At 42.3% G+C, this 25,942-nt stretch overlaps 1 protein-coding gene and 1 long non-coding RNA gene across 2 annotated transcripts in view; one reads left to right on the plus strand and one right to left on the minus strand.

Annotated features, from left to right (window-relative positions):
- The first annotated feature begins 1,324 nt into the window (after positions 1–1,324).
- On the plus strand, positions 1,325–25,104 carry LOC140214208 (uncharacterized). The gene is made up of 2 exons (XR_011891130.1): positions 1,325–5,273; positions 22,882–25,104. It is a non-coding gene; the product is annotated as an uncharacterized lncRNA (long non-coding RNA).
- The window catches only part of LOC126539364 (NADH dehydrogenase [ubiquinone] 1 alpha subcomplex assembly factor 2), a 30,682-nt gene continuing 18,061 nt past the window's right edge, over positions 13,322–25,942 (minus strand). The window contains exon 6 of the mRNA XM_050186199.3: positions 13,322–13,678. Coding sequence (XP_050042156.1) covers positions 13,587–13,678 — 92 coding nt within the window. The 3' untranslated portion in view covers positions 13,322–13,586. The remainder of the gene's footprint in view (positions 13,679–25,942) is intronic.

Genomic DNA, 25,942 nt, shown 5'->3' on the forward strand with positions numbered 1-25,942 from the left:
TTTTATTCCCTCACAATTTTCTTAAAGTGACCACAGAGACAGGATGACTGTTGTGGAGAAAGTTCTTAAGTATGCAAGCTTGGGAGCTTAGTGGACAATCTAGCGAGAACTTTTTACAGTTTTCATGAACTCGTAAGGAGTGTGTTCGGCCTCGCTCAGTGTCAAGATTACGGGTTGGTGTGGTCTAAGGTGTGCCATTTTCCTAAAAATAATGAAACCAGCCTGAAACGTGGTAAAAATACAGAAGAAAGATTGAAAATATGTTTGAAGAATGATGTGGAGAAATATTTAGAAGGCATAATAAACCATTGAAGTGTGTGACAGTAATTATGGTGTGCCCTGTATGTTGTGTCATTGCCACAGACAATGCTAATGATGCAATAGGGGCAAGTAGTGCTTGCATTAGCCAGCCTTATGTTGAACCACAATTGGTGGCTGAGTACTGTGGTGCAAAAAGAGTTGAAAAATGCAGTCTTGGCAGAAGTAGTATGGTTATCACAGTACACACAGGGTTCAGAATGGCAGTTTTTGTATGAGGGAAAATATGTTTTCTGAAATATTCAAATTATGACAATGCACTACCAGCTCTACAACTCAAGCGTCCACAACATCTTGTGCAATTGATTTTAGCCATCGCAAACCTTGATTTATCACAATTCAACACTGGGGACACGTGGCAGTTAAATAATATGTATAATTGTACTCCTATGATCAACATACATATATGTTTCTGTTCCTCTTGAGGTGTCAGCTAGAGCATGGAGTTCAATTAAAATGCTATGGTTATCTGCTGTAAAAGTGCCACACAAAAAATAAATGTATGTCGTGGTGTTTCGTGCCCATGCTAGGACTAAATGCCTATCAAAATAAGATGTCTAGCACATTTCTTTTGATTACGGACAAACCAGACCTGCCCAAGAATTTGTCAAGCCATGGACGGCACAACATTGGCCAATAGTCAGCATCATATTTATAAATGATCTTCCAAATAATCTCTCCTCTACTATACGACTTTTAGCAGATGACTGCGTTCTTTATCGAAAAATTGCTTTCAGCAGTGATCAGTCTAGACTTCAGCCTAACTTGCATAAAATTGAGAACAGAAATTAAACATTTCTAAATGTAAATTTATGCACATTTTTCGGAAAAGGGTTAACTATATCTATCCTTATTCCCTCAATTCAGTTAGTATTGAGCAAGTTGGTTCTTATCATTATAAAATATGAAGACGCCAAATAAACAGACACACACAAGAGAAGAGAACGGGACAGGGCGCCACTTGCAACTGTCTGCGTTCTGTAACTGAAACAGTTGCGAGTGGCGCCCTGTCCCGTTCTCTTCTCTTGTGTGTGTCTGTTTATTTGGCGTCTTCATATTTTATAATGAACAGCTACCAACTAGTCCAACAAGAAGTGCTTTTTGATTCTTATCGCTATCTTGGAGTAACAATCACTAACAACTTATCCTGGTCAGAACACATACTCAAGCTCGCTGCTGATACCTCCAAGACTCTCGGCTTCATCAGATGATCCCTCACTCTTTCTCCCCCTTTCATTTGCGGCTAGCCTGCAAAACTTTTAGCCGCACCAGGCATGAGTATGCATCCTCCATCTAGAGTCCCCATCAAGCTTATTTAATCGACACGTTAGAAGTAATTCGGAGCCAAGCCTCATGGTTTATCACTTCCAAATATGACAGGAATATTAGTATTACCAATATCAAATCATCCCTAGGTCTTCCATTTTTAGCAGTGCGCCGCAGGATCACTCGTCTTTCTCTTCTCCACAAAATATACTATAATTTTCCGGATATTCATGGTGTTCTCCTGCTGCCTCCTAATCGCACTTCCCGCCGTATTTTCAGTTCTTGTAGTTTACAATGACTCCACGGATCTACCAAATCCTTTAATCAATCTTTTCTACCATGCACCATTGAAGACTGGAACAAACTTCCCGAGTCTGTTGTTAATGAGAGAAATCCCTTAAAATTAAAAGATAGCCTTACGACCCTTTTTATTACTTCAATGTTTTCTTGTGCTTTTTGTCTTTCTCTCAGGAACGAAGAGACAACTTTATTGAATCACCAGTCAATGAACGTCGGGAGAGAAATCTTTCCCCCGTCACCCCTTAACAATATCTTTTCTCTATGTGGTTCTTGTTATATATAGTTGGTCTTTAATTCGGTCTTTATTTCTTGTTCACTGCATCTTTTATGTCATAACATGCCCTGTAATGTTTCCTGCTGCCACCTCTCCCCCCCTATGTAATGCCCCATCAGGGTCTTTAAGGGGAAATAGATTATGATGATGATGATGATGATGATGATGATGTAGTCACCATAATGCCCTAATGGTGAACATAAGGCTGAGGTCATTGCCGAAGTTGTTTTCCCATGCCTTGGTTGGCCACAATACACCTAGCCCAGATTGGCCTAGAACAGTTTTTCCTTTTGGGTTAGGGTACAAAGCATTTAAGTATTAGATACAACAGAAAAGTTAAATGATTAATATTGCCAATATTTTGGAGGCACATGGTGTCGGTTGAGCTGATCTCTGCAGATTGGATATGTGAAATGATTAGCCTAGCTCTCAAGAGAGACGGAGATACAGGGCTCTTGTGAGGCTAGAGTGCTCACAGTGAGAAGTGTGCTGTGCCAAGTCTTTGCAGAGGTTGTGAAAGTTGTCAAGCAAGTCTGTGTTCTGATGGAGCTGCAGAATGGTTTTGGCATGGCAGTAATTGGCACCTCAAAGACGGTCTGTTAGCACCAACACCAATGCAGAGAATCCAGAGGTCTGTACTGCTGCTCTCCCATTGTTGCCGAAGCAGTTGACTATTTTGTGCCACATGTCCCATTGTTTCATCTTGCAACACATGGGAATGCTCGCGGTCTTGATAGGATTTTTGCATAAGCTTTCTATGAGAAATACGATTGTGGCTTGCAATGGCAATGCCCAATTTACCTAGGTTGCCACTGCTTTGCATGCTGTATACACTTCTAGACATTTTTCTTTTTTGCACACATGTAGTGGAATACAGGTAAAATGAAAGCTGCCTGGGCTGGCATGCACAGACAATATTGTCCTGATAGCGGATCCAGAGGACCTCCATTACCTTGTTGCATTGTATCTGAACAACCTACAGCAATTTGGACTTAACTTCAATGCCAGTAAATCAGCTATGCTGGTGATTTCAGGACCAGGCACTTGCATGTAAGTGCCACTGCCAGGAGGTGAGCAGGTATGTCACAGGAAACTGGATATATCAATACCTCAAAGTAGTATTGAGCATGTCATGTGCTTGTAATGCATAAGGAGAATGAGAATGACTGACATCTCCTAGGGCAGTGAGTATGCTTGGCCACAAGAGCCTGTGGGGATGCAACAGCTTCCTGCTTATTCACAACATATGGAGGTATGTGCTTGTCTCCAGCCTTATGTTTGCAAATGCAGTCATCTGACAGCAAAAACTAGACACTGGCTAGAGTGAGAGCCTGAAGTGGGCTATTTTTGGTAAGAAGCCATTGAAGCTATTCAGGGAGACAGACTTGCCCACTTATGAAGCTTTTCAAGCAAGCTTGATTGAATGACATACATGAAGTGGGTGTGAGCAGGTATACCAACATAATTCCAGCACAACAGCGAAGTGGAGGGCGCAAATACACTTTGCCAAAATATGTTTTTTTTTGCAACAGTACCTGTTCTGAATGGTAAGGCACATGTGCAAATGGGTGCAGTACAAGCCCAGGTGTACAAGGAAAAGACCGTAGTGGTACAACACGATGACGCACCGTTTTTGTTAACTGCACTAAGTATTCCAGCATCGTGTAATGCCTGTATGACAACAGCTTCAGCAGTAGGTTGTTGTTTGAGGGCTGCGCAGGAGCACTGCATACACTTCTGTTTTGCTGCCAAGTTGAGTGTTCATCGGATGTCATGACTACCAGGTGTACACTTAGGAGGAGGAGAGCATTGGCTACATTGTGCTCCACTCATGGCAGAACTGGAGCAATGCACATGTGTTCACAGCCTGGCCGTGCTCCACTGCGAGAGCTTGAGCCCCCGCCAAGAAGAGGGCACCACACTACCGCTAGCAGTAGTGTTTGCAGATGTGAATATGCAATAGAATGCTGCCACCAACATAGAGGTTTCCACAGTGATCTGTACAAAAAATGTGAAGGCTAGCGCCATGGTGGTATGCAAAACGAAGATGGATGGCACTACTGTGACTGGTGCAGTGCAGTTTGCATTGGTTGAACATTGGTAGTGCACACACTGTGGATGGATGAGTATTTTAATGTTTCTTTTCTAGTGTATGTGCTAGTTCCTTTAATGCATTCTTCGTGAACTTTGGGCATTTTGAGTGTGTGTATCTGTCCAGCCTTCTACACTGGTGGGGCTGGCAGTGCCTACCAACTTGAGCTGCTGGGTATATGCTCATGTTCGAGTTGCCAGCGTGGTCACGGCATTGTTGTCATTCGAGCTCTGCCATCCGACTCTCATCTCTGATTCTTGTGTTCACTGAGACAGCTGGCGCGAGATCCCAGTGTGTTGGCTGTGGAACACCGGGTGGTGGTTGTCTCCGTACATACAGCGATTCAGAAGCGAGTTTCCCACTCCATGCATGCCAACCGGCTGCTCCTGACACTCACAGAGAAGCTCTTGGATGACCCCAGCTTCATCAAGAAATGCGTCAACTCAGACAAAGAGTTCCTCAGAGGTTTACTTGAGCAGCTCGAGGATGGTGCACTACAGGGGTACTACTGAGCGCAGAGGAAGGGGAACGTGTTCACAATGATCGAGCAGCTAAGCAAGTCCACATTCTTTCTGACACTCATCATGTCCAACCAAGCTCCACAATGAGTCACCGAGACAGTCAAAGAGCCAACCATGATGCCCTACCACAGGGTTGATGCCATAGCCAGCTACCTGGAAAATGCTTCGCATAACATCAATCCCCAGAGCAACTGAGAGCTACATAATTTTACTATTTTTTCCATTACCTAGGCCGCTAGATCATTCCCAAATCTGTATGTCTTTTACGAAGGGCTCAGCCAAATTACATCATCCATTATCTAAGAGTCCAAAGGGCATGGACAATTATTTTGAGTAGAGACATTTGATCGTACTGACTTTTGATGTTATCTGCATTGTGGAGGTGGACCATGCAGGTTGCAGAAGGAGCTTTTGTGGCCAATATTCGGACCAACCACACATGATGTTGACATCGACTACAGCCCAGGTCAGGTGCTGCTGGAGCTGTTCTATCGCAAGCAAGGTATCACTGCATGCTGCACTCACACGGCTGTCTCTGTGTTGATGCTGTAGCAGATAACGTTGCCACAGTCAAGGAGCACTTATGCAGCTGTGTACCGCTAAGCAGCAAGTCCAGGGACAATCACTGTGGTGGTATAATGGCTTTGGCATTGCAGTGCTAAGCCGAAAAGCACAGATCCTAGCCTCAGCGGGTGCATTTCATTGGGGGCAAAATGCAAAAATGCCCGTGTAATATGCACTGGGTGCACAATAAAGACGCCATGGTGGGCAAAATTATTCCTAAGTCCTCCAGTACGGTGTGCCTCATAATGATATAGCAGTTTTGGTACATAAAAGCCCACAGTGCACTTGTTTTCAAGTCCAGGGGTCAATAAGTTTAGGTAAAGACAGTGTGAAAATAAAGTAGATGGGCCAAGGTCAAACAGCTGAAGCTGGAAATGCCACAGGGGATGAGTGTGCAGCAGTGTTGCATGAGGTATGGGAAGAAGGCAACCGCATTTGTTCTTAACTTGGACAGGGCAAACTTGTCGTTTCAATGGTGGAAAAGACATGCCGTACATAGGCCTAACCTTTGTACTTGTGTGGAAACTATTGTAGAGATAATTGTGACAAACCATGCCCATTCCTAGAGGTGGTGAGCCTTGCCATTTGCCTTACAGGAATGATACCACATTGGCAATGTCTACATGCTCTACAGCATGCATTTCCACAAGCTGAGCCACACCTGTGGTCCTGCCACGTTTAGAGGCCATGGGCTTGAGTGACACACCCTCCACACAAGCAGTGGCGTCGGAAGGTCAAGTTGTGTCATGAAGGTAGTTTCGGGTGACTGATCCTGTTGATCAGTGAGCCCAAGGTCTCGGTGCTCGATCTTGTATGCAGAAATTTCCATACTTGATAGTGGTGTTCGATTACTTGTTCTAATGCTGCACTTGAAGTCTGCGTAGGAGACACGGCTCAGCCAGTTACAGACATTCACAAGACAGATGAACTTGTAAAGTACACAGTAGCCTTCAAGAGATAATCACTGTGCTGATACCATATGCATAGTCTCTGGTTGCTGTGCTCAGTGCTGACATTACACATACAAGGAGATATATACACAAACTGCAGTGCTGGTAGTGACATCTTGTGACAGCGTCAGCAACCATATTCTAATCATAGAAATATTCTTGTTTTGCACAACAAGAGTTGTGCAAAACAACATGTTCCGTATAAAGTCCAAGTGCAATAAGATCCTATCGCGCCCTGTGCACTTTGTACTTTAGGTGCGAGTGAAAGTGTGCGAGGGTGAGACAAGAAAGAAAGATGGTGGCTTCTAAAATGCCGCCTCCCCGTGTGAGCAAAGAGAAAGAGGGGGAGAGGAGCGAGCTGGTTGTAACACAATAAACGCGTGCGAGGAGAGAGGGGGGGGGGTAAGTTGGCCCGTGTCGTAATTTCTGGCACGTGTCTGTCGCGGCGGCCGTGGCTGCACATGGCTGTAAGCACGGTTGCGCGCATACACAGTCGCGCACCTTACTTTAGAGCTAATCTGCCGTGTGTGCAAAGAGTGGGCGTGCCAAGATAGCGTGGCATCATGCCAGCTGTCTTCCCACGCGTTTAGTATTGAAGGGCGCATAATCTCCGAGTTTCAGTGACCCGTTGGAGCAAGAGGCAGACGAAGCATTCGCTCCCCGCTGCCGGTGCTTTTCATGATAGCGTCATCCCATTGCGGACGAATCAGCCACAAGGGCGGAGTGGACACGAAAGCGTGGCTGGCTTCGCTTAATTCGTACCGCCTATGTGAAGAAATTGTCAATGTGGTATAAAAACCTATAATTCGTCGCCAACTCCCAAATTCATCAAAATGAATTGTTTTCTCAAACGTGCTTTTTTCGATTGCCTGATAATTCGGAAAATTCTGCGGCCCCTTTCTGTCTAAGAAAAATCGATCGGCGACGATACTTATTTGCATAAAAGGTCAAATTTCAATACAACGAAATTTCGACATAACGAAGCAAATTGCCGGTTTTACATACTTCATTGTATCGAGGTTTAACTGTACATGTTGGGACTGCAGAGCAAGCCTGATTTATCTTATTTTCATATTAATGAGGGCTTAGTTAACGGTTATCTATTTTTTTTATATGATTGTCATCACACACTACCTAATTTTCGTGCTGAACTAAATAAACTAATTTGTAAAGCGTCAATTTAAAAAAGGTGAAGTAGTATTTTGAATGTTTATCTTGTGTAGTTTGTGTTTTAACACAGTTGAAGCTCAATATAACGAACACACATCTAACAAATTATTGGGTATGACCGAAGTAAATCTTAAAATTTATTGATATCAGAATGTAATGAATATTAGATATAACGAAGGTATTTTCATGTTGAATGTAACATTGTTATAACGAGGTACAACTGTATTTACCAGAGGTGCTATAAAAATAAACTGAACTCTATGCACCATCAGTGAACAATTCTTAAACTACTCAAATGTGGCTTCTTGTTTCGAGCTTCACCTGCATTTGTAAAGATAACTTAATTCAAACTCCAGAACGTACGCACTGGGGCTACTGCATGCTACAAGAAACAGGCTACAGAGCAAGTACATGCCACAACAATACCTTGATTTGGGCGAGTTGGTTCATCTTGACAGTTTTCATAAGAAAGCACTAAAGACGAAGACAAAATCGAAGGAACACATACGACAGGACTGTCGTATGTGTTCCTTCGACTTCGTCTTCAGCGCTTTTTTATGAAACCTCGATATAATGAACGTCAATATAACGAAATTCTCGATGTTCTATTTATTTATTTAGACATACTGCAATCACCTTTCGGTGAATTTAGCAAGGTGGTATATAATGATATTATTAAAAAGAAAAAAAAATGGTGCATACATGAACATATAGTAGATACAGGTTATACAATAGATACAAGTTACCAAGGACACAAGAAATATCGATACAATAAAAGCATTAATATTTACATTATGAGGGGTCCGTTCTGAGGTACCTGACACCTTTGTTCAGAGGAAACTAATGACAATAGGATATAAGTAGGTACAGTTCACTTCGACACAATTAGCAAGTTAATATTCTAACTGTGAGGAAAACAATGACAATGATGGTGCTAAAACAACTGCATTAGTTAGCTTATTCCAGTCGACTATGGTGCGTGGAGAAATTGAATACTTAAAGCAATTATTGTGCATGTGAAAAGGGGTTACAGTAAGGTCATGTTTTTGCCTAGTTGAGTAGCCAGAAGAAAATGAAAAAATATCAGCTATTTAATTTTATAATGGCTATTAATCAACTGATATAAGAACTTAAGCCTTGAACAACGGTACCTTAAAAGTAAGGGTGCAAGTTGAGCTCTGTTTAAAAGGTCTGTAACTGAGGTCCTTGAAAAAGTGTTGTATATAAAACACGCCGCTCATCTTTGCATTTTTTCTAGTTTGTTAATATTAATTATAGTAAAAGGGTCCTATATGATCGCGGCGTAATCTAAGATTGGTAATACAATTGATTTGTACGCCAAAAGGCGGACAGAAGGAGTTGAAAACTTGAGAGCACGCCAAAGAAAAAAAGTTTACAATTTGCATTTGTTGTTATGTGCTTGTTCCAGCACGGATCATTTGGCATATAAAGCCCGAGGTACTTATAATTAGTTACTTCAGAAAGGAATATATCTTTAACGTTGTACCTAAAATGCAAAGGAATTTTCTTATGAATAATCTTCATGAAGACAGTTTTATCAAAATTAATAACCATTTGCCATTCTTCGCACCAGGAGGCTACCTTTAAATGCCTGATTCAACAGCAACTGATTGGATGTACTATTCAGAGTATAAAATAGAATCATCTGCATAAAGCTTGACCTTAACAGGAATTTGTGTCTTGATATCATTAATAAACAAAAGAAACATCAAAGGACCAAGTACTGAGCTCTGGGGAACACCAGAATCAACCTTCACGTGTTTTGAATAACAATCACGAAAAGAAATAAATTTTTCTACTTTAGTTAGGTATGAAGAAAGCCAACCCATCAACATTTTATTGTTAACCACCTTGTCTAAATTGAAGAGTAATTTTTGTGCGAGACTTTATCAAAGGCTCTGGGGAAGTGCATAAATGTAGCATGTATTTGTTTGCCATGGTTAATGGATATTGCAAAATCATGTATGGTTAACAAGCTGTGTTCAGATTGAAAAACCTTTTATGAATCCGTGTTGATACCTAGTTAGGAAGTGGTGTTCATCAAGAAATTCAAGGATATGGTTGTGTATTATAAGTTCCATTATTTTGCAAGATGTCAAAGTTAATGAAATTAGTCTGTAATTCGCAACATGGTTTTTGTTTCCTTTTTTATGTATTGGTTTAATTCTGGCAGTCACCAGTTTAATTCTGGCAGTCATTGTGTGGCAGAGTTCACTCTCGCATAATAATTTATGAAATAAAACACAAATAATTAAAGGCCCATTCTGCATATCTTTTTGAAAACGCATTAAGGATGCCATCAGGCCCAGGCAATTTTTTTGTATCAAGTTTTAGTAACATGTTTAATATGTTGATCTCTGAGATAACATCTGACATAGAGGGTATGGAGACACTGAGAATTGGCAAGGTACCATTGCAGATTTAAAGTGTTCATTAAAAAGGTTCACAATGGACTCTGGATCACTGATCTCTTTACCATTATCATCAAAGATTTCACATTCAATGGACTTTGGGGAAATCATTCTCCAAAACTTGTCTGGTGAGGTAGTTATGAAATTGGGTAATGACTCACCAAAGTAATGGCGTTTGTCTGAAGTCACCTGCATTTTAATTTGAGATGTTAATTTTTAAATTTTTTCTTGATAACTAATCAGTAGAACAAGTCTTCCTTTTCTTTTTTAACCTTTTCACCTGCCTTCTCTATTTTAATGTGTCTCTAGATATCCATGAGTTCTTAGTTTTAGGTTTCTTAAATACAGTTGGCACAAAACATGCAATGCTTTCATTTACAATAACTTTAAACTTGGTCCACAGAACAGACGCACTATCAGTGCTATTAGCACTGATTAAAAAGTAAAAGAAATTAAAAGAAAGCGTATCAAGTATTGATTCGTCATCAGCTATAGAAAAGTAACGAAAAGTAGACACTTTGGGTTTTTCATTGACAGAAACGTCTGATAGGGTTGACAGAACAGCAAAGTGATCGAAAGTACTGGGGACCACGTCACAAAAACATTTATGTGTAATATTTCATGAAATAAAAAAGAGATCTAGAATTGATTTGGAACTGCCCAGGATCCTTGCTGTAACTTTCGACTGCCTGTGATAGGTCGTACTGAAAAGCTACGTCTATCATCGCTTCTACAGAAGCATCACACTGACTAATGTGCCACATCATTGACCAATTAACAGTTGGCAGATTAAAGTCTCCTGCGAGTATAATCCGATCACTCGGCTTCACATCTGTTGCCATTTAATTTTTCAATAAATCAATTATATCGACGGATGAACCAGGAAGTTTGTACATAGTTCCCAAAACATATCTTATGTTATCATGGTTGACCTTGCAAAAGATGCATTCAGCGTTAGGCACATCGGGCATTTTTATTAGGTTTATTGTTTTCTTAAACAGAATAGACACGCCGCCTCCCTTTGAGCTGTGGTCTTTTCTATACGCACTGAAGCCAGCTGGAACGACTTCGCTGTTATAGATTGAATCTGTTAACGTCTCTGTCAGGACAGCTATATCAGGATTCTGTGACAGTAGAAGCCCCTGCAATTCAACAGCCTTATTTACAACGCTTCGACAATTGATACTGAGGATCTTCAGTGAGGAATAGAGTGGCTTGTTTTGTCAATCCCTCTTTTTGTTCCTAATGCGGCAACGGGGATGCATTGGTTTGATTCCACATGTACACGATTCCATATATGATTAGTTTGTCAAACGAGTGCTTGACTTTCACGCCTTTGGCCTTTTCCGTAGTTGACATTTGCCACAATTGCCTTCTAATATTTCGAATTCACTTTAAAAGTCCTCAGATATAGATAGGTCAGTGTTCTTCAGTTTATAGGTGGCCTTCAGAACAGATAATTTTTCTCAATGGTCCAAAAATTTTATTCTAATAGGTTGCACTTTATATTCAGTCTTTTGACCCAGTCTGTGAATCCTTTCAACACATTTTGCTGATATACGCCCAATTTGTGTTGAAATACTTTATCGCTTACTATCCTTGCAGGCATTTCCGTAGTCTCGGTGCGTCACTCTGTTAGACCGTATATTATTAAGTTACTCCTTCGTCCTCTGTTTTCAAGATTGTCCATTTTTTTCTGCAAGTGATGTAAGCTGTTTTGTCAACTTTGCTTTAGTTGCCTCAATTTCTTTTATTGTGCTTGTCAGCGTAGTCACTGCTTGTCAGCGTGGTTTTGATGCCATCAATTTGATCTTTAAAGGAGATATTTTTCACTCAATGTCTGTTTGGGAGACCGTGATCAAATCAATAGCAGACTGCATTTTACTTTGGCCTGCAAGCAAGTCACGCAACATTTCCTTTTCTGTAGGGCTTGGATTTGACTTGTCTCCGCAAATTAGAAGATTTTTCTTCAACTCACTCGCGCAACTAAGAAAGCACCTGATACACAGTGGGCAGGGCAGCAGCAGCAGAAAGTGGTCATCGCTACACTAGCAGTTATCAGGAAGATAAAGACCAACCTGAAGCATAAATCGGTCCACGTGCATCGATGTGCATCTCGAAACTGCGTGGCAGCCCGAAATGCGGTCCTCCTCAGAAGCAGAGCATTGATGGAAGAACATGGCCCAGAAGGAATGGCTGTCACCTGAAGCATAAATCAAAATGGGTTTTTCAGCATGATGCCACCACTACTGCTGCAAGGCCCACTGTTGAAGCACGCTCCGGCGGCTCCTTTTATGCAGGCTCCCTCAGCCACGTGGAATGATATCACCGACGTCGGTCTGCAAGTCGGTGCAGTGACAAAGGAATCATTCAACCGATCGATATCCAGGAGCAGTCCACATACATCGATGTGCGGCTCGAAACTGTGCAGCAACCCGAAAAGCGGTCCTTCTCGGAAGCAGAGCATTGATGGAAGAACATGGCCCAGAAGAATAGCTGTCACCTGAAGCATAAATCAAAATGGGGTTTTTAGCATGATGTTACCACTGCTGCTACAAGGCCCACATGTTATATAATGAAGTATATAATGTTTCATAACCTCTTGTTTATAGAACACGATGTATTTAGAACCTCAATTTAATGAGGTGTGTTTTCAATTTCAATATAACGAAATTTCGCCGCCGCTGCCGCAAAGGAATGCTAAGACAATGAATGGGAATTTCTGTGGACACAGATGGCCAAATGGTTGAATTATAAGCGGCTGTTTGCAAGCGAACCTCTAAAGTCACGTACAGCGCGACAAGAACCATCGTCAAAGTGGACCCGCATCATGTTCTGTATAAAGGCCAAGTGCGATAAGATCCTATCGCGCCCCGTGCACTTTGTGCTTTAGGTGCGAGTAAAAGTGTGCGAGGGTGAGACAAGAAAGATGGTGGCTTCTAGAGTGCCACCTCCCCGTGCGAGCAAAGGGAAAGATGGGGAGGGGAGCAAACTTGTGGTAACGCGATCGAGCGTGCGTCTCAGTCGTGGCTGCGCATGCAGGGCTATAAGCGTGGCTGAGAGCGTACGCATCCCTGCACCCTGATTTAGAAGTAATCTGCCTCCTGTGCAAAGGGTGGGCATGCTGAAACAGCATGGCATCATGTAAGCTGTCTTACCGCACGTTTAGTATTGGAGGTTGTGTAATCTCGAGTTTTGGCAACCCATTGGAGCAAGAGGCAGACAAAGCTTTCGCTCTCCTTATTCGACATTGCCAAGGTATTCAAGAATGTTGTTGCAGAGATAGCTGGATTCCAAGCTCACAACTGCACAACGCAGTGAGAGCTGTATCTGTTCTTAACATGCGCAGTTTACGTAATTTTCATGCATGCTCTTATTATGAACATTTGATGCTGTAACTTCTAAATGCAACACATTGTCACCAAGCCAGTGAATCCTTTCCCCAATGAGAGCATTTATGCTTTATTCATGTATTCAAATAAATATTTCAGTTGCATCCACATTAATTACAAACAATATTTGCTTAACCGTGCACTCTTAATATTAAATGCAAGTAAAATAAAATATCTGTGCACTATTAAAAAATTTTAGATCATCTTCCAGATGTCCTCTAGCAGCACATTCTCTTCCTACACTATTGTAACACAGTGAGAGAACAAGGGGTATATTTAAGTGCGCCTGCATGCACCGCAAGTTGGGTTACTTGGGTGGGATTCTCCCAAGGGGTTCCTCGGAGCCAGGAGTTCCTTCTGTGTCGAACTTCTTGTAGTCGTCGTATGTGGGGAAGCCAGCTGCAAGCATGAGAGCCAGCATCAGCTGTACTGCACAGCGAGTATAACATGTGCCATGACAAATAGCTTCTACAACCAATTATACCCTTAAATGGGCCTGTAGCATATTTAAAATAAATATATAGAAAAAAGTTAGGTGCCTTGGCTCCTTCAAATGTGCCCAGCTAGCAAAAACAAAGTGAGCCTAGACCATGATAACCATGGCGCTCTAAGCAATAATCCACGCCGTTATGGATTGTGCGTTGTCATTCTTGTTTTGTTGCTATGGCATGCTTCAACAACTTTGTCCACACACAAATGCACGGAGAAACATGGTCACCTGCCAAGTGGTTTTCCAGTGCTCTAAAACACGCTGTATGACATACGGCTTCTTCAATCGCACCAGGCTGTGCGTCGATGACTACGCATGAGCTCTTATGCATGGAGGAAGGAAACAATGTAGGACAGGCCCTGATACCACCCAGATATGAACGCTCTGCCACACTGGTGTGCCATGCTCCTCCTCATCCTCTGTTTTCCCTTGCTCTCAGTTCTCCCAGTCCTCGCCCAATCTTGTTTCTCCGCGGCGTTGGCTTGCTGTGCAACCAAAGTCGCATTAAAATGGTTGGAGGACACAGTATCAAAGGAAAAGTTATGTGAAGTGCGGCGAACGCTGCCAGTGCCACACGTGCCAGTGTGGTGCAAGAGGCGGAAATGCAGATGTGCGAACAGCTGCCAATGATCGAAAACACGGCATGCAGTTGCTATGACAACACTGCTGTTTAGACCACCAGTGGCAGTGCTCCTTTGTAAAAAAAGACACGACTCCCACCACACTTTCTCCAATGCAGTGGAGCTCGCCAGGGCCTCTCCTAAGCTTTCCTTCCTCCATGCTCATCGGTGATTTTAATGTGAAGCATTCGTTGTAAACGCCACACAATTTGAGTGTATCTATCTGTCTATCTCTATCTATACCTATCTATCCACCTAGCCTCCTACGTCGGGATGCTGCCGTGGTGATTTTTTCAACCAGATATATACTACAATAGGCACGGGGCGGCATGTCATGCATGCGTACGTAACATGAATAATGTCATGGCAAATGGTATGAATGACATGATGCCGTCGTGGTCATTCCTTTAACTCAATATACAGTAAAACCTCGTTAATTCAAACTTGGTTCATTCGAAATCCCAGATAATTCTAAGGTTTTCTGCGGTCCTGTATTTTCCAATCTAAATTTGACCAGATAATTCGAACCGGCGACCTAGGCCAACCCGGTTAATTTGAAGATATGGGGTGCTATGCAGCATTTCCCAATCCCCATTTCACCGCAAACCCGACGAAATGACAGCCATTCAGAGCCGCGAGGCGACGCCACATAGCAATCGCAATTATTTATAGACGAAGTACCCAACCCGTAGTACTGCTAGCACAAAAATCAGTCCACGGTATGCCCCGCGCACCGCCGAAACGCGCGCCTGCAGAGAAGTGCTTCACTGCAACGCAGTGGGCATACCGGTTTTTGTCACATGCTCTCGTGCCCCACTTCGCATGCTTTTCGCAGTCGCAGCAGTTTCAGCGTGTTCCGTGCCGCTGCCACTGGCTGCCGTTCGCCCATTCTCTCTCCGCACCTGCGGCGACGTGTGTGCACGCAACGCCGGTCTGCGCCGTTTCTTTGTGCGTGGTGGTTAGGGGTGTTGCAGCTAGCGTGGTGTTCTTTTTTTTTTTTCTGAACTGTGCAGAAGTGCCAGTAAGCGAAGATGCCAAAGTATAAAAGTTTAACGCTGCAGCAGAAGTTCTGCTTGATCCAAGAAGCGGGTAAAAACATGTGTTCCAAGATCGAGTTGGCTAAAAGGCACAGCATGCCCCTCTCGACATTGTCCACAATATTGAAGAACAAGTCGAAGGTACTAGTGGCCTACAGCAAGGCATATTCTTCGAAGCGGTCGCGAGTACAGGCTCCCGCGTACCAAAATGTGGAATCAGCTTTACTTCACTGGCTGCAGAAAGCAAACACAGTCCACCTTCCCATCAATGGAACGATACTGCGGGAGAAGGCCAACGGCTTGGCTCTACAACTTGGGCATGAAGAGTTAAGTAGCAATGGATGGTTCAGCCATTTTAAACAGAGCAATAATTTGACCTTCGTAGCCGTCTGTGGCGAAAGCGGCAGCGCAAAAGAGAGCATCGTCGACGACTGGAAGAAACACGTTCGCTCCGTTGCTTAGCGAGTACAGTGCAAATGATGCATACAACCTTGACGAGGCAGCTCTTTTTTACAAGATGCTGCCCACAAAAACATTCACAGCGAAGGACACTGCGGTCAAGGGTTGAAAGCAGGACAAGAAAAGAATTACCGCTCTGTTCGGCGCTAACATGTGCGGTAAACACAAGCTCCCACTACTCTTAGTTGGAAAGAGTGGGAAGCCTCGCTGCTTTAAAAATGCATGGCTGCTGTCAAGGGATGAGCTTATCTACCAGCACAACAAGAAAGCCTGTGCCACAGGCACAATATTTGAAGATTACGTTCGGCAGCTTCACCGCAAGTTCGCGGTCACAGGCAGGAATGTACTCTTTGTTGTTAACTACCCGGCGCATGGTGACATCCCACAACTGAAAGCTATCAGGATGGTATTTATTCTTCCGAACACCACCTCGATCCTGCAGCCAATGGACCAAGGTGTCATTCACAACACGAGGACGATTTACTGCCACCACCTGCTCAAGCGCATGCTACGACAACGACAAGGAGTACTCCATCGACCTCCTCGGGGCCATATGTCTTATTTTGTATACATGGAAGCAAGTGGAACCCACTTTAATCATGCGGTGTTTTGAACATGCTGGCTTCTCGAAGGAAAGCACCGTCAATGCTGATGCTGACTATTCATGTGCACTTGATGAAGAAGGAGCCGAGTATTGCGACCGCATCAATGCACTCTGCGCAGAGGATAGCGAATCCGGTGCAGTAGGCTTTGCCAAGTATCTGAACTTTGAAAATGATCAACAAACGTGCTACTCAGACTTGGAGAGTGAAGCTACCACTGATGCGTCCATGTGCAATGACAACGATGACAACGACGCTAACGAGCACTCCCGAGCACCCGCTCTCGGGGAAGTTATCGGATCGCTAAACGTTATCCGCAGTTTTGTTGAGTGCCATGCTGGAAATTCTCAAATATCGCACGTAGTTGGCCAACTAGAAAACATAACCCTTGGAGCCTCGAACTACAGGACGCAGCAAACCAGCATCTCTGATTACTTTGTGTAATCGAAAGGTCGCCGAATAGAGGTAGCGCATTCCTGCAGCGAAATTTTTTGCCTGGGTTGCATTTTTTTGTGTGGTCAGTTCATTCGAAAACCTGCTTAATTCGAAGATTTTTTGCAGTCCCGATGACTTCGAATTAATCAGGTTTTACTGTATATATCAGGATATGAAAGAAATGCATTTATGACCTGATATGGATGACAGGCCATAAAGTCATGGATTTCCTGTCAGGTCATTAACGGCATCTCGTGCTTGTCATGGCATGTATGTCATGACATAAATGGTATGAATGACATGATGCTGTCATGTTCATTTAACTTGATATATATCTGAATATGAATGACATAACGTGCGTGCATGACCTGACATACATGTCATCATGTGTGTCATGACATAAATGCCTTGATTTGCATTATGTGACATTAATGACAAGGCATACATGGTCATGTCATCATTCTTGTCATGTCATGCACATATCCTGTTACATATCCAGCTAAAGACATAACCATGACCCCATAGTCTCATGAGATGCATTTTTCATTCACGTCATGGATATCCTGGCACATACCTTGGGCATGTTCAGATAAGCAAAGACTAAAGGGGCTCCAGACCATCTTGACTTTTCAGCGGAATGTTTATATGAGCGGGAAAATGTTTCTGTAGAAAGGAATCAACCTTCGTTTTGTGAAACTTAGGATGGATTTCTTGACAAAAATTCTTATTTCACTAAAGGTGAAAAAAAGGACATTTTAATGCCATACAGATTTTACAAATTTGAAGGCCTGTCACACTAAAATTAACACATTGTACCCAGCCAAATCCTTTGTGGTAAATCTATACCAGAAGTGCTACTGTTTCACGGCAAGTTAAATTTATGTCGGCCACAGTGTGCTCTTGAAAAATTGCCAAACTTTTTTGAGCTACTGCCTCCGACTAGCTCTAAAATCAGGGGTTTTCTTGGGCCATTTCAGCTAAGACAATGAAGCTGGAAAATACTTCTGACAAATCTTCAAAAGGTTTCTCGCAAATTAAAGAAGTATGCAACTACAGTGCATATTTATTTTGTTATAAATTTCCCAAATTTCAAAATAGTGGTAATTGGCACATTTAAAAAAAATTTTTTTAAATTGTCATTGCCGATCTTTATGAGAACCTTACAGAATATCCACCCAGGACTGGTAAATCTAATATTGCAAAAACATGTTGCATTATTTTATTTTAAGTGAGAAAACTGAGCCTATTTAAAGACCCATGCAAGGTCATCCCAACAATGTCTTGTTTTAATAATAAAATAAAAATCACACTCATTGAATTCTGAACTCATTCTTTTTGTTGTAGTGAAGAAGAGTGACTCAGATTGTGGCTTTCTTGCCTGTTTTTAGCCATGAAATGAGTTGAGCTTGAGTGTTCAGGGCTCCCGCATATGTATTCCTACTACAGTACATTTAGGTAGCAAGCATGCGAGAGTGCAGACAGCAAGTTTCTTAAGACTAATCGGAGAACCAATTTTTGGCATTGATCTTGTGAGGTCTCACACGTGCTCTTGAGACACAGGAACGATGACACACCAGTGCAAACAATCACAAGGGCATTTACTGCACCTTGCATACACTAGTGCCTGCTAGCCAATTTACAATCCACAGAACATGCCGATGGGCACGTGACAAATCGAGGAAGTCCGATTCACCTCGACTGGATAGCGAGCAAATATGTTCGCTCCCATGCTGAACACCAATGCCTAATCGGTCACGTATAGTCACACGAGCGATGGCGCGTCCGAACGATCGTGCTCATCTATTCCGGTGTTGTGTTCCTAAGCCTTTCTCGGAAATGTCCCACAAAGTGTGGGTGCACGCGCAGAGCGTCCATGTTGCTCACCGACCCCAAGTCAGAGGAAGAGCCTACTCCCTGTCGTGCCCGAGTAACCTCGCCATTAGGTGGTGTTAGCAGCACAACACTTGCACCATCTCTTGTAAGATGCTGCAACCACGTCGACTGCCACTGATGCTTAGCTACAAGGAGAAGCCAGATTACAGGAGACGCGAGAGCCATGTGGGGGAAAACAACATCAGGGGACGCGTGAGAGTCAAGCATCCCCACAATCTCTAATTACATCTGCTAAAATCCTCCCTATGTGCATGAAGGATGCACCAGCCTAGAGGGAAATACTATGACGCCACTGCAGTGGATGAGCCAGCTGGCATGCTCAGATGAGGACAGTCGCAAAATGGGTCCCGAATGTTTTTCACTTTCACTTAACTTTCTTAAATTAGGCATAAAAATTTTTCCACATTGCGGAACTGCGACCACTTTACCAACACACACGTGTTTTTTTTTACACAAGAAATTTTAGCTGAGACAAGGTGCAAAAATCTTGTTATCGAGTTGCAAAATGTCGCAAACTTTAAAAGCGCGTGGTAAAAAGAACAGTTTTTTACATGCTAATTCTTTTACTCCACATCTATACCACCTCTCACATGGAATTACGGCAATTTGAACTTTTAAGTCTTAGCATGGTGCAGAAAAAGCACCGAATGTTCTTCTTTAAAAGACAGGGCAGAAAAAAATTTTGGGTTTTAAAACGAATTTTGATGGTAGCTTAAGAATCAAGATGCAACTCTAAGTATTTTACGAGCTTGTATGAATTGGGTCTGACAATACGGCTTCTCTGGACAGGACACCTAAGGCACCTACGTGCCTTAGGTGATCCCAGCAACATAAATAAAAACTACATTTTAGCTTAAGATCAACAAGAAAACAATGATGCTTGTCATTCGTGCATTTGTGAGAGCATTTTTCGGCACATCAAATGAGACACACTGCCATAGCACTACGATAAGAAAGCCAACATGGAACTGCACCTTGCTTTGCAACGTCTGCCACGACTATGCACATGCTTGCTTGGCTCAGAAAAATCAAGGCACAATTGAGGATTATGCTCCAATTTAGACATGAGCGATGGAGCAGTCGCCCATTTTAAGAATTGCTTCCAACTGCACGAGTTGCAGCACAGTGAGCCTAAGACAACCAAGTGGCTTTTCACGGCTACAGGGTACGGAGAAAAATGCCTGCGACCGTGTCGGTGGTCTTGTCAAACACCAAGCCACACTACATAGCTTGTGATCGCCAGCCACAGAGGTCATTCAGTGGGCAAATGATTTTGTGAACATTGTAGCTGGTAAACCTAAAAACGATTTCTTACAGCACATAAAGAGCCTTGAGAGAATGGAAGAATGAAGAGCGCAAAGGTGCCAGGTTGGTGCAAGGAATTCAGATGACCCCCAAGTGGAAGAACGTAAAATCTGACCGAGGAAATTCCTCGTACTTAATGTTGTCCGCAATCGTAGAATGGAAGAAGCTGTGAATCTGCAGTTTGCAAAACACGTTTGCCCAGCTGATTATTGCCGGTTATGAATAATGCAAACTCTTTCAGAAATCCTAAACCTGAACCTGTGGTTCTTGCAATTTGATATGACTTCCTCACACACTCCATTTCAACCCATGTCGCAAATGATAAATTAGCCAACCTCTATGAGCCTCGCGATAGCTTCTAAATAATTCTGTATTACAATAACGCTTGGTCTGTCTGTCCATTACTGTAATGTAGTACAGCCACCGTGAAGTTTGTTGCTTTATAAACAAATTCAGGATAAGAACGCCATTGACCATGATAATTACATACACCTTTTAACAGTGAAGCGGATCAAATTCCTAGTCTACATTAAATACTTTTATTATTAATAGAATATAGCAACACATTTTTGCAGGAAGTTTATCAAGACATCGTCCTCAAGTAATTTTACAGAAGTTGGAAATTTCTTTCTTTCTTTCTTTATCTTATATATATAAAAAGGTGCAAACCTTACTTTTTATACTCCCTTTTTCTAATTTGCCATCCAATTTCAAGCTAAAGCAAGAAGTTGGTGAACACACTATCTTGTAAACTGTGTAGCACTTAGCAAACAACAGAGCAAAGAAAACTTCAAGTTGTACCCTTAATCCAAGGCGCCTTTAAAATATGTGCAAGTAAGCCTCCATGTTTTTTGCATATTGTCAGGAGAAAATTAATTAAATTATGTTTGCCTTAATTCACATTGAGGGGTGGTATAGATGTGGAGTAAAAGAGCTAACATGTAGAAAACTGTCTTCTACATACCACATGCTTTAAAATTTGCAATGTATTGCAACTCGATAACGAGATTTTTGCACCTTGTCTCAGTTAAGATTTCTTGTTTGTGAAAAAGAAATGTGCACTGGACTAGTGTGCACAGTTCCGCGGTGAGGAAGGATTTTTATGCCTAATATGAATATTTAAATTAAAAATATTTGGCACCCGTTTTGCAGCTGTCCTCATTTGAACATACCCAGCTGATTCATCTACTACAGTGGTGTCATCGTGCTTTCCCGCTAGGCTGGTCCATTGTTCATGTACACGACGAGCATTTCAGAGAGCGGATGTAATTATGGATCAATGCCAGAAATAGGTTCCCTCGACTAGTCTTAAAAAACTTGCTGTACGCACTTCCATGTACTCGCCACCTCAATGCACTGTAGTAGCAATACAGATGCAGGAGCCCTGAAAACTCAAGCTCGGCTCATTTTATGGCTAAGAGGAGAAAGAAAGACAGAATCCGAGTTGCTCTTCTTTACTACAACAAGAAGAATGAGTTCGGAATTGAATACGAGTGTGATTTTTATTTTATTATTAGAATGAGACACATCAGTGGGATGACCATCTTACTATAGGCTCAATTTTCTCACTTATAGTAATGCAATGTTTTTGCAGTACTATATTTAGCTGTCCTGGGTGAGTATATTCTATAAAAGTTTCATAAAAGTCAGCCATGATTAACATTGTGAAAATTTCTAAAATTTAGCAGTACATACTTGTAGCTGGCCTTGTTGATGCATATTCACTAAATATGATGGAGCACAAATTGGAACACTGGCGTAGGAAGAGGACAGTGTTTGTCCTGTCCTCTTTCTTCATCCGTGTTCCAAGTTGAACTTCTATATTTGTACTGAATTTCCAAAATCTTCCAATTCTCGCTATTTTTGCAATTCTGGCATTTTTGGGATTTTATAACAAAGTAAATATGTGGTGCAGTTGCACACTTCTTTTTCTTGGTTTGCGAGAAATCTTTTGAAGATTTGTCAGAAATATTCCTCAGCTTTATCGCCATAGCTAAAATGATCCCAAAAGACCATTGAATTTGGGATCAGTCAGATGCAGTTGCTCAAAAACCAAAGTTTGGCAATTTTTCAAAAACTAATGGTGCGTGACATAAATTTACCTTCCCGTGAGCCAATGGTAGTTGTGGTCTAGATTTACTGAAAAAACTTTGTTGGGGAACAATGTGTTAATTTCAGAGTGATAGGCCTTTCAATCTGTCAAATCCGCAATAAAACACTCTTTTCCATGTTTAGTGAAATAAGTATTTTTTTTCATCAAATCTGTGCTACATTTTTCAAAACGAAGGTTGATTACTTTCTACAGAGACATTTTCCCACCTCATATAAATATTTTGCTGCAAACTAAAAATAGTCGGGACCCGCCTTAGTCTATACTGATCTGAAAATACCTTCTTGTTAGAAAATGGAACTGACATGAATGACAGTCACGTCATGACATAAATGACAAGCCATGCATGTTATGACATAAATGAGATAAGAATTATAGATTTAATGACATGACATGCATGCGAGACATTATGATGACATGTCATGCCATGTATGTCATAATATGATTGGCACAAATGCCATGGTCTGTATGTCAAGCCATTACATGATTCCCATGAATGTATAAAAACAAATGAATGTGATGACATGCACGACATAACATTACCATGACAAGAGCTATGTTGACCCAGAAGACCAAGTTGTTTACTAATTTGAGGGAGATGACTACATGCTCGTGTTTGTGATGCTGTGATTCGTTGCTTTGTCATTCTAGTTTTGTAACCTGACCCTCGCCTCTGATTTTCGCGTGCCATCTGTGCTCGAGACAGGCGACACGCATAAGAAGATCTTGGCAGCAGAACACCGTGTGGTGGTTGGATCCGCTCAAACAGCGATTGCAAGCAAGCTTCCCAAGGACATTGATTTCCGAGCGCCGGATGGCAACACTCCACCTCCTCATTCCTCCCAAAGCTCGTACCAGACTTTCACAGCCCTTTTCCTCGGTACCTCTTTCCTGGTGCACATAGTATTCAAGTATGACAACAATGCATCGAATTCCGCTATGGCAGCGTAATCACGGCTGGCCAAGACGAGCAGCTGTACCAAGCCGCTAATGCGAATGGGTATAAAAGGACACAAGCTTTAAGTTGTGCAGTAGTAATGACGATAAGTCACCAGTTTGTCTTTGAAGTGATACCACATGCTGTCATCACTAAGCATTTATTTTCTGCATTTCTTACACATCTTGGCACCTCCATGCCACTCATTTACGTCAATATGATCGTTTGTAGAAATGAAGCAATTGTCATTACTGTCGTCTTGCTGCTGTCGTCACACACATGCATTCTCGCATTAATTCTAGTTCACTGTACTCACATCACACACACATATAATGGATTTACACAAACACATTGATCAACCTGGTAACGCTTTGCGAAATGCTAGACGATGCTACACAGCCAGCTGCCGCCTGCAAAATGCTTCGCATAACGTCGATTCCCACAGTGCGTGAGATCGGCGAAATGTTTTTCTAAAAATTTATCTCGCCAAATGTAATCATGATGTGAATGATTACTCACATCATTATGCTGACTCTAATTACAGCCACTCTTGGACAACTGCTAACTTCTCATAGTGCATTAACTAAGCAGGACCATGTAGGCCGCATGTGCACGAGCCACGAAGGAAAGAACTTGACTCTTTGGGATTCGTTTCGAGATTGGTTTATTGTGCAGTAAGCGACTAGAGTGGGGAAAGCAAAGTGGGAAGAGAGAAGTATAAATAATAAGAGGCGTGAGACCGGCACTAACAGAGGGAGTAGTGGCTACTGTTGGGTTGGCAACATGGAGGCGCAGTGGAATTCCCTTGTTCGAACGGTTTTGTGAGGCGTCCCCCTCGGCACTCACTGTGACCACATGGCACATTCCCTCTCTCTTCTTCGTAGTAGCATCTTTGCAATGTAATGTGTGTCTCGCTGTCCTCAACGGTCTCAACACATGGTTTTGTGGAAAACATTTCTAAGAGGCAGTTTTAGCTCAAGTTCAATTGCAATTTCACTAACATACAAAACCATGTTGTTGCTTTGCTTTGCTTAACAGCCCACCAATGTGCCAAGCGGGGAGCAACTGTGGCAGCAAACCCCAAGTCTTGTGTTTGTGCTCACCATTTTCTCCACCACCTTGAATGGCACTATGTTTAATCATCCACACAAATGCCCAAAGACAGAGGGACAGCCACTGCCCTAGCTCAGTTGGTGCCTACCGGTGGTCAGTTACTTTTTCTTCCACTTTCATTTGTCTTCTCTTTTATTAAGAATATGAAATTCATCAGAAATTTAACTGTCATATAAGTATGTTACAACTAAAAAAAAACTCTTCATCGACCCTAAGCTTTCCTTGATTCTAAATGGTAGGAGCAATACTTGGGGCTCAAGAAAAAATTTGCAGCCAGGATTAGAGGCATATAAAATCTCCATTAGTATTTAAGGCATAGTATAAAACACACCTAATTACTGCTTTTGTGTGTCTTGTTGCATATGACTACACTGAGCTCTCTGTTGATTTTCATCTTCCTGGCTGCAGTACATTATTTCTTATGAAGAAACTTTAGGTTAAGGCCAACCATGTGTTCTGCTACGACTGCAGGCCAGGGTAACGGAACTGCTGACAGGCCAAGCATTCCAGTGGGAGGGCGCGTCAACTCTGTGAAGCGGTCAAGAGCCTCTGTTCATACAACTATGGGTTTGCTGAGCGGCTTTTAAGTGGTGATGTTCATCTGAAACAGCAATCGCCGCAAGCAGCCAAAGCTGACCATCATGGAGAGCCAGTAATTACTACAAGAAGCCAATGTCTGATGACTTCAATAGGAACAGTGTTGACCCGTTTCCCGATTGCCTCGCAATTGCATTGAAGGCAGGTGTGAAGGTGAGCCATAATGGGTGGATTTCTGTGAGAAGATGCAACAATATAAGTGGAGCATGGCACAAAGTTCAACACTCTGAGTGGGTCATCATATTTCCTTGTCTAGGGAAGAGAGATGGTATTTAAGCAGACATCTTGTGTGTTTAGGGTGTGCTACAACATGTAGTGTGCTTCGATTCAGTCATGTGGACTGCTTAGACATAATGGATTTAGTGTGCTGTAATGCCAGCTGTAAATGTGTAACTAAACCCGTTTCTCAACTTAAACCTCCTGAACTCATCTCCTCACCACCAAGTAACTCTTGGTGACAGAGCTGGATGATGATGGGGGTCCACTTAGTCAGCTTAGTGCGACACCCCGGTAGTAGAGGCCAGCTATTACATTTCAGGTCCTCCGGCTAGGCATTTGAGACCTAGATCCTCCGGATCTAGGTCTCAAATGAAAATTACTGAAAACTGGTTACAAAACAAAACAAAGCATGACGTTTATACAAATACCCCAATTCTAGGAAATATTTGTCTAAAAAGTTAAACAGTGGTTGAATGAGGGATGTCTCGGGAGATGTTTTGACAAGGACAACAACAGCTTTTCTTGGCAGCACTTAACACACTTCAGTGTGGAAAAAGAATAAGCAGATAGCGTAAGGGAAGAAATTTTGTAAAAAGTGGATGTTGCAATGAAGTTATCCATAGAAAGCATCAGTACACAGTCCTTGTTGATACACCTGTAAAGATCACATTTACGTATACCATTTGGTGAACAGGGTGAACAGTTTCTACAACTCTTGAGAGGACATCATGGGCAATGCCTACATGCCCACCACAGCTCTTTTGAGGAATGCTTGAATGGTGCATCTGATATTTCCGTTTCCTCTTGAAAGGTGCATTTCATAAACTTGAAATGTGTGGTTGATAT

Source organism: Dermacentor andersoni, chromosome 11 (assembly GCF_023375885.2).
Source record: "Dermacentor andersoni chromosome 11, qqDerAnde1_hic_scaffold, whole genome shotgun sequence".
In the NCBI taxonomy this organism is placed as follows: Eukaryota; Metazoa; Arthropoda; class Arachnida; order Ixodida; family Ixodidae; genus Dermacentor; species Dermacentor andersoni.